Genomic DNA, 9,936 nt, shown 5'->3' with positions numbered 1-9,936 from the left:
ACCTGTTCAGGTACTCTGTTCTCTACCTGTTCAGGTACTCTGTTCACTACCTGTTCAGGTACTCTGTTCTCTGCCTGCTCAGGTACTCTGTTCTCTACCTGCTCAGGTACTCTGTTCTCTACCTGTTCAGGTACTCTGTTCAGTACCTGCTCAGGTACTCTGTTCTCTACCAGTTAAGGTACTCTGTTCACTACCTGCTCAGGTACTCTGTTGAGGTACTCTGTTCACTACCTGTTCAGGTATTCTGTTCTCTACCTGCTCAGGTACTCTGTTCTCTACCTGCTCAGGTACTCTGTTCTCTACCTGTTCAGGTACTCTGTTCTCTACCTGCTCAGGTACTCTGTTCTCTACCTGTTCAGGTACTCTGTTCACTACCTGCTCAGGTACTCTGTTCTCTACCTGCTCAGGTACTCTGTTCTCTACCTGTTCAGGTACTCTGTTCACTACCTGTTCAGGTACTATGTTCTCTACCTGTTCAGGTACTCTGTTCTCTACCTGCTCAGGTACTCTGTTCACTACCTGTTCAGGTACTCTGTTCACTACCTGCTCAGGTACTCTGTTCTCTACCTGTTCAGGTACTCTGTTCTCTACCTGCGCAGGTACTCTGTTCTCTACCTGCTCAGGTACTCTGTTCTCTACCTGTTCAGGTACTCTGTTCACTACCTGCTCAGGTACTCTGTTCTCTACCTGCTCAGGTACTCTGTTCACTACTCGTAAAGTTTTTGAGGAGAGATTTAAAGTCTTCATTTTGATCCTGCAGGACTTCATCTGAACTGAGTCTGAACATCTGGATGTGAGAGTCTAGTAACATCTGGACATCAGAATAACACATGTGGACACATGTGAACAGCAGAGAAACATCTGGATCTTAAAGCTTTGTTTGAGGAGGAGGAGGATGGGAGGAACAGTGTGTAAAGGGGAGGTGAAGGAGGAGAAGAGGAGGAGCGCTGTGAGGGAGGACAGTCTGACGTCAGCAGACAGAATCCGCCGATTCACCGTGAGACAGTTTGGTTGCAACGTCCTGAGTCTGTCTCGTAGAGGACTGAAGGTACGATCAGGTTCTTTCATCTCTCTCATAGATAACTCATCATTTGGATTGTTGGTCCATATTATTCCTCATATTGTCTGACATGTTATTGGATAAACAGTTACTTTATTATTCAAGAAAATAATGGGCAGATCAAATGATTGTTAGCAAAACTTACTTCATCAATCGTCTCATATCCATATTTCCTCTATTTTAAAATCATCTGATGATGAGATCTGTTGTGGGTTGATTAACACCGGCCCTTTAAGAGCGTCACAAGGAACCCTACATGGGTTCTAGATGTATCTTTGGAATGTAAAAGGGTTCTCAGTAGAGCCCACCGGGTTCTAGTTAGCAACTTAGGAAGGTGGAAAGTTTCTGGATAGAACTCCCAGAGAGGGTTCCGAGTAGAACCATTAAAATATAAAAGGGTTCTCACCTTTATTTCTAAGAGTATACGTCTACCTCTGATCCTGCAGGACGTCCCAGAGGAACTATGGGAGCTGTTGGAGTTGGAGAAGCTGAATTTGTCTCTCAACAGTCTAAAGGTTCTTCCTCCTCAGCTGGCTTTGCTCTCCAACCTGGTGGTTCTCAACCTGTGGGGGAACGAGGTAAACCGCCGTCTGCCCGGTCCTCCTCATAACGACGATAAACAAAGTATTTAAAAATATGAAGAAGGAATCAAAGAATCCCATCGAAAACATACAAATACATAAAAACAGACTCGTTAGTAATGAGGTTCCACAGGGTTCTATTGTGGGTCCTATACTATTTACATTATACACCAAAACACAGTATTCTTCTTCAGTCAGTACATTTACTCAACTAATTTGACATACTTGTACTTTACTTGAGTATTTTCATTTAATGATACTTTCAATTCAAATTCAAATATTGCAAAAATACTTTTTACTGCATTACATACAGTATATCATATATATTTACTTCAGGCCGTCTCTGGTCTGAGTAGTTATTCTACTTTTATACTTTTTGTTGTTGATCTTCATACAGCTGGTTGAGTCTTTACAGGTTCAGGTCAGTGTGCCCGTGAGCAAGGCAGCCCCCCCCCCCCCCCCCCCCAGCAGCTGCTCTGTCCTCTGGATAAATAAAGATTATAATCCCTCCTGTGATCCACCAGGATCCAGTTTCTGTCCTGTGACCCATATATATGCATCACAGAAAGTCTTGGAGTTGAACTTGAATGGCCATACTTTCTTTATTGAGATGTTTCATGAAATCTGATGTTTATTACTGTTTGTTGTTTGTTGTTGTTTGTGTGCAGCTCAGCAGCCTGCCAGCAGAGATCGGTCAGCTGAGGAGACTCAGAGTTTTATTCGCCTACAGAAACAGACTAAGTGAAGTTCCTGAAGAGCTGGGAGCCTGTACACAACTGGAGGTACTGTACATATTACTGTGAATACTTCTACTACTGCTACAAATACCACAGCTGGCTTTACCTTTAAATTCAGACTCAGAGACTGTGTTAGACTGCCGTGAACCAGTATTAGACTGCATTAACCCAGTATTAGACTGTCTTAAACCAGTATTAGACTGTCTTAAACCAGTATTAGACTGACTCAAACCAGTATTAGACTGACTTAAACCAGTATTAGACTGACTCAAACCAGTATTAGACTGACTCAAACCAGTATTCGACTGACTTAAACCAGTATTAGACTGTCTTAAACCAGTATTAGACTGCATTAAACCAGTATTCGACTGACTTAAACCAGTATTAGACTGACTTAAACCAGTATTAGACTGCATTAAACCAGTATTAGACTGACTTAAACCAGTATTAGACTGCATTAAACCAGTATTAGACTGACTTAAACCAGTATTAGACTTCATTAAACTAGTATTAGACTGTCTTAAACCAGTATTAGACTGTCTTAAACCAGTATTAGACTGACTTAAACCAGTATTAGACTGCATTAAACCAGTATTAGACTGACTTAAACCAGTATTAGACTTCAGTAAACTAGTATTAGACTGACTTAAACCAGTATTAGACTGTCTTAAACCAGTATTAGACTGACTTAAACCAGTATTAGACTGCATTAAACCAGTATTAGACTGACTTAAACTAGTATTAGACTTCATTAAACTAGTATTAGACTGACTTAAACCAGTATTAGACTGCATTAAACCAGTATTTGACTGACTTAAACCAGTATTAGACTGCATCAAACCAGTATTAGACTGATTTAAACCAGTATTAGACTTCATTAAACTAGTCATTAAACTTCATTAGACTGTCTTAAACCAGTATTAGACTGACTTAAACCAGTATTAGACTGCATCAAACCAGTATTAGACTGATTTAAACCAGTATTAGACTTCATTAAACTAGTATTAGACTGTCTTAAACCAGTATTAGACTGACTTAAACCAGTATTAGACTGCATTAAACCAGTATTCGACTGACTTAAACCAGTATTAGACTGACTTAAACCAGTATTAGACTGCATTAAACCAGTATTAGACTGACTTAAACCAGTATTAGACTGCATTAAACCAGTATTAGACTGACTTAAACCAGTATTAGACTTCATTAAACTAGTATTAGACTGTCTTAAACCAGTATTAGACTGTCTTAAACCAGTATTAGACTGACTTAAACCAGTATTAGGCTGCATTAAACCAGTATTAGACTGACTTAAACCAGTATTAGACTGACTTAAACCAGTATTAGACTTCAGTAAACTAGTATTAGACTGACTTAAACCAGTATTCGACTGTCTTAAACCAGTATTAGACTGACTTAAACCAGTATTAGACTGCATTAAACCAGTATTAGACTGACTTAAACCAGTATTAGACTTCATTAAACTAGTATTAGACTGACTTAAACCAGTATTAGACTGCATTAAACCAGTATTTGACTGACTTAAACCAGTATTAGACTGCATTAAACCAGTGTTAATCCATGGGACGGATAGTAGAGCTCCATGTAGTCCTGAACCAAAATGATTAACTTCTGCTCCATTAATTTACCGTTGACTAATATTTACGGAAGAAACAAAAGCTATCTGCCATCTGTGATTGGTTGTTCCTCGTCACATGACATATGCAGCGTTCCACAAGTTGAGCTATTTTTATCTCGGTGCTCAGCTATCTTGCCCTGAACGATAAGCGAGATGGAACACTTGCTCATAATAACACCACTGTATGAAATGACAATGTTAAACAGTGTTTCTGTCTCTCAGGTTCTGAGTCTGGCCAACAACCAGTTGTCCTTGCTGCCGGCGTCTCTCTCCAATCTGACCCGACTGAGGAAACTCAACCTCAGTCACAATCACATCGCTCACATCCCGGGCTGCATTTACAACATGAAGGCTCTGGTGAGTTCATGTCAGTCACGTCGGCCGAATACAGCCGTGTTCCTGGGAAGTAGGCTCAGGTCGAAGGTCTGTCCAGATCCATCAGGTCTACAAAGACCACTTCCTGCTTAAGTGGTCAAAACACGTGGAGTCTGAAAACTACGTCTCCTCTCTTTCATGGTTGTTCCTGTTTATTTTGTTTATTTGTTTGATCTCTGTGACCTCTTCTGTCCCTGAAGGTGTTCCTCCACCTGGCTTGTAACCGTCTGGAGAACCTGGCGGAGAACATCCAGGCTCTGGTGGAGCTCAAGATCCTCATTGTGGAGGGAAACAGCCTCCATTCTCTGCCAAAGGCCCTCTGCTGTCTCACCAGGTAACACCACCTCACCATGTAACACCATCTCAAGAGGTAACACCACCTCAAGATGTAACACTACCTCAAGATGTAACACTACCTCAAGATGTAACACCATCTCAAGAGGTAACGCCACCTCAAGATGTAACACTACCTCAATATGTGTCACGATCAGGCTTTGCCCTGTGTGTTCTGTGTCTTGGTTTCTTTCTGTAGCTCCTCACTCACCTAATCAGTTCATTCAGGGCACCTGCCAGTCACACTCACTTCATCAGCTCTTTAGTCTCACCTGTTCACTCTGCCTAGTCACTATTTAAACCCCTGTCTTTCACTCACTCACTGCCAGATCATTGTGTTTGTTTTCCGTCCAACCCGCCCGTTTTGCTCGTCCTGTTCCCGGTTTTCCAGTCTGCCTGTTCTGCCTTTTCCTGCCGGATTTTCCCCCTCGTCTTTTGTCTTGTCCCTGGATTCCCTGTTTTGTTTTTGGTTGATTTAAAAACCTTTTTTTTCACTACACCTGACTGTCTGCGTTTGAGTCCTCATCATGCCCCGTGACAATATGTAACACCATCTCAAGAGGTAACGCCACCTCACCATGTAACACTACCTCAAGATGTAACACCATCTCAAGAGGTACCACCACCTCACCATGTAACACTACCTCAAGATGTAACACCATCTCAAGAGGTAACGCCACCTCACCATGTAACACTACCTCAAGATGTAACACTACCTCAAGATGTAACACCATCTCAAGAGGTAACACCACCTCACGATGTAACACTACCTCAAGATGTAACACTACCTCAAGATGTAACACCATCTCAAGAGGTAACGCCACCTCACCATGTAACACTACCTCAAGATGTAACACTACCTCAAGATGGAACACCATCTCAAGAGGTAACACCACCTCACCATGTAACACTACCTCAAGATGTAACACCATCTCAACAGGTAACACCATCTCAAGAGGTAACACCATCTAACCAGGTAACGCCACCTCACCATGTAACACTACCTCAAGATGTAATGCCATCTCAAGAGGTAACACCATCTAACCAGGTAACGCCACCTCACCAGGTAATGCCACCTCACCATGTAACACCACCTCACCAGGTAATGCCACCTCACCATGTAACACTACCTCAAGATGTAACACTACCTCAAGATGTAACACTACCTCAAGATGTAACACCATCTCAAGAGGTAACACCACCTCACGATGTAACACTACCTCAAGATGTAACACTACCTCAAGATGTAACACCATCTCAAGAGGTAACGCCACCTCACCATGTAACACTACCTCAAGATGTAACACTACCTCAAGATGGAACACCATCTCAAGAGGTAACACCACCTCACCATGTAACACTACCTCAAGATGTAACACCATCTCAACAGGTAACACCATCTCAAGAGGTAACACCATCTAACCAGGTAACGCCACCTCACCATGTAACACTACCTCAAGATGTAATGCCATCTCAAGAGGTAACACCATCTAACCAGGTAACGCCACCTCACCAGGTAATGCCACCTCACCATGTAACACCACCTCACCAGGTAATGCCACCTCACCATGTAACACCACATCACCATGTAACACCACCTCACCATGTAACGCCAACTCACCATGTAACTCTACCTCAAGATGTAACACCACCTCAACAGGTAACACCATCTCACCAGGTAACACCATCTCACCATGTAACACCATCTAACCATGTAACACCACCTCACCAGGTAATGCCACCTCACCATGTAACACCACATCACCATGTAACGCCAACTCACCATGTAACTCTACCTCAAGATGTAACGCCACCTCAACAGGTAACACCACCTCAAGAGGTAACACCATCTAACCATGTAACAACATCTCACCATGTAACACCATCTCACCAGGTAACATTTGATTTGATCTGATTAATCTGATCTCTTTCAGGTTGGAGTTGCTGAATCTGGACTTTAACGACATTAAGGATGTACCTCAGGTTAAGTTTGAATTCATTCATAGAAATAGTTATTTGGTGTCTTGAAGACATCGTTGTAGTTCAATAACTAAACCCATAATAAATGGATACATTTTCAGGAGATGCACCAGTTGTCCCGACTGGAGAAGCTGGCCTGCCATCCTCTGGATAAAGGACTCCACATCGTCCACAACCCGCTGATGAAACCTGTGAAGGAGGTTCTGGAGGGGGGACTCAGCGCCCTGTTCAACTACCTGAGGGCGAGTTAGGACTGTGGGGCGGGGCTTATTACCATAGAACTAGATATAGGTGGGGCAGGGCTTATTACTACCTGAGAGCAGGATATAGGTGGGGGCGGGGCTTGTTAACTACCTGAGAGCAGGATATAGGTGGGGGCGGGGCTTCTTAACTACTTGACAGCTGGGTGAATGTCAAATATTTAGATGCTAATGCTACTGAGGATTAAGATGATTCAGAAATAGGTGTTTTTATTTACACGTTTGTATGTCAGATAAAAAGATATTTAGTTTTGTACAATAAACAGTGACAACATTATGGACTCATTTGCAGTATTTTCTTGTGATATTTGGCCACTACCATAAAATCAGCTGCTCTGCTGCCTGCAGGTCTGTTTGAACTACACAACATCCACATCATCCAAAAGTATGTGGAGAGCTGAACATTCCTGTTTTTTTTGTTTAACTTTAGCAAACATTAGCAAACAATAGCTAACATTAGCTAACATTAGCAAACTTTAGCAAACATTAGCAAACTTTAGCAAACTTTAGCAAACATTAGCAAACAATAGCTAACATTAGCTAACATTAGCTAACATTAGCAAACTTTAGCAAACTTTAGCAAACATTAGCAAACAATAGCTAATGTTAGGTTTTTTAAGAACAAAGGATAAAGGAGCCTGCAGGCCGCAGGTACTCTTCTGCTGCGAGCTTCTTACTGCGCACGCGCATCAGAAGAATGAGCTAGATCCGGTTCAAATTAAAAACAATATTTAATGTACTACACAAAGTTCACTTACAAACTGAATTAACTATCAATAGTAATGTTCTCGAGAGCAGAGACCACATATCTCCTCACAGTCCGGCGCGGCCAGTTAGCTGAAAATGAGAGCTGCAGTGATCTGAGGTAAACTCCCTAAAACATTGTCTTTTGTATCCCCTGAGAGTCGGAAAGTGTCTGATACTGTCATAAAATGTGTGAATGATCCTCCGTGGCGATTAGTGATTGGCTTCATTTGAATTCTGTCCCCTCCCATTATCGATCCCTTAGCAAAACATCTTGGCTCCTCGCAAAACATCTTGAACTCCTCCTCTCTGTCCTGCTGGTCAGCTTGGCATTTGACCGTCCCTCTGGCCCCATCCTCCATCGATGAGGTCGCCTCCATTCGCTGCTGCATGTCTGACACCTCACTCAGAATCCCTATCTGACCCTCAAAATTATTCTTAGTGTTTTCATACCTACAGTGACTATACTTCTATGATTTAATACATGCAATGAGTTAATATACTGTAACATATAATATCCTCTATTAGTAAGAATATTGTAAACCTATAATACATTCCATATGGAAACATATTGTGACTAACATATTTATTATTGTGACACTTCTACTCACCACTAGGGGTGTTATTTAATCCTACTAATAATGCGTTTAATACTGAAATTCTCCACACTAACATTAGCTCACATTAGCAAACTTTAGCAAACATTAGCAAACATTAGCTTACATTAGCAAACTTTAGCAAACATTAGCAAACAATAGCTAACATTATCCCTCCAGAAGCCAAATACACCATGTTTGCTAATGTTTGCTAAAGTTTGCTAATGTAAGCTAATGTTTGCTAAAGTTTGCTAATGTACATGGTGTATTTGGCTTCTGAACTACTTGACTCAGCTAGAATAGAGTAAGTATATTGTTCTTGCTTTTACAAGTTGCTATTAGCTGTACCTAGGCTGCTTCAGTGTTAATGCTTTTGCAGTCTCTGTTTGTGTGATTTTGTTTCACTAGGCCAATTGCCTTTGGGGAGTGGCTTGCAGACAATAAGCGATCCTAGCTGTCCTTAACCACTCCAAGCGTCGGGCAAACGAAGGCAACAGGGCGACTTTTTCAAGCCAGACTTCATCAAGCAAAGACTTCTCGAGCGCGTACTTGCGGTTCTCTTCAATACCTATGTTGAATACACTTATTATAAGTCACTTTGGATAAAAGCGTCTGCTAAATGATTGTAATGTAATGGCCATTGGGAACTTGTCTCAGTGATTTTTTGAGTAGTGAGACTTGTGATTTGGACGTTTGACTTGATCGTCCTTCCTGTTGATTGTTTTTGTTTGATTTAACATTCAAGAATTGATTCAAGTCCAAAAATGAATCAAGAATAATTCTGTAGCTGAATTAGATTTTGTATTTGAAGTTAAGAAAAGAACAATGACTTGTTTTCTGTTTTTAATTTGACCTGCTGATGAAACAAACTCACTATTTAATCTTATATAAATTCACTGAAATATGATATGAACATAAAACAAATAAAAACGACTTTGTTCTTTTATTGATTGTGAAGTTTTTAACAATAAGATGTTTTGATTCAAAAGTGTGACAGGATTATTATTTGTATTATTATTATTATTGTTGCTATTAAATATTATTTTTGGTTTGATTATTATTATCATTATTATTAGAATAATAATCTTCTTCAGTAGTAGATTCTCTCCTGCTGTCGTGTCTCAGCCAGTCCAGCAGGTGGCAGCTCAGAGTAACAGATGAAAGAAGCACTGGAAGCCGTTTAAAGACACCATGGGTACATCCCAAGTCTCTTAATTCTCATTTCCTCGCTCCTCGATCCTCGCTTGAACCGGAAGTTGTTCTGCGCCGCCATATTGACGGCCGTCCCAAAGCTCTTATTTAGCTCTGAGGATCGAGGATGGAGGAGAGAGGAGGGATCTCTGAGGAGCCATGAGCGAGGACCCACGAGAACAGACTTACAGGAAGTGTTTTAACGGCTGACACGCCCCCTCATTGTTCATCTGTCATGTGATTGGACGCTGCAGCCGATCGGACTGATGAGATTTTTTTCAACATGTAAACAGTGAAGACGGATCACAGATTAAACTCAAGCTTTATATTTGATTAGTTTATGATTCAACATCTGGTTTAAATAAATGTTCATTGTAGTCTGAACAACAAAAGGACCACAAACAACTTTCTACATTTATTAGAAAGATTTGTGTTTTCATGAT

The 9,936-nt window shown here is 41.1% G+C and overlaps 1 protein-coding gene across 1 annotated transcript; it reads left to right on the top strand.

The window, feature by feature from the left end:
• Nucleotides 1-895: 895 nt before the first annotated feature.
• Nucleotides 896-6,953, top strand: LOC142939550 (uncharacterized). The gene is made up of 7 exons (XM_076082748.1): nucleotides 896-1,048; nucleotides 1,507-1,638; nucleotides 2,310-2,423; nucleotides 4,237-4,371; nucleotides 4,590-4,723; nucleotides 6,657-6,705; nucleotides 6,804-6,953. Exons 1-7 carry the CDS (start codon nucleotides 896-898, stop codon nucleotides 6,951-6,953), a joined length of 867 nt encoding a protein of 288 aa, XP_075938863.1.
• The last annotated feature ends 2,983 nt before the right edge of the window (nucleotides 6,954-9,936 follow it).

The sequence above is a fragment of the Anarhichas minor genome, unplaced genomic scaffold (assembly GCF_050575085.1).
Source record: "Anarhichas minor isolate MPS153535 unplaced genomic scaffold, ASM5057508v1 ptg000101l, whole genome shotgun sequence".
Lineage (NCBI taxonomy): Eukaryota > Metazoa > Chordata > Actinopteri > Perciformes > Anarhichadidae > Anarhichas > Anarhichas minor.
The sequence above is the reverse complement of the archived record's forward strand: the minus strand, read 5'-3'. Positions and strand labels throughout refer to the sequence as shown.

Excerpts from the sequence above, each read along its gene's own strand:
- LOC142939550 (XM_076082748.1), top strand. The coding sequence starts at position 896 with ATGGGAGGAACAGTGTGTAAAGGGGAGGTGAAGGAGGAGAAGAGGAGG. Across the intron at positions 1,639-2,309 it reads TCAACCTGTGGGGGAACGAG|CTCAGCAGCCTGCCAGCAGA; the intron begins GTAAACCGCCGT and ends GTTTGTGTGCAG. Across the intron at positions 4,724-6,656 it reads GCCCTCTGCTGTCTCACCAG|GTTGGAGTTGCTGAATCTGG; the intron begins GTAACACCACCT and ends GATCTCTTTCAG.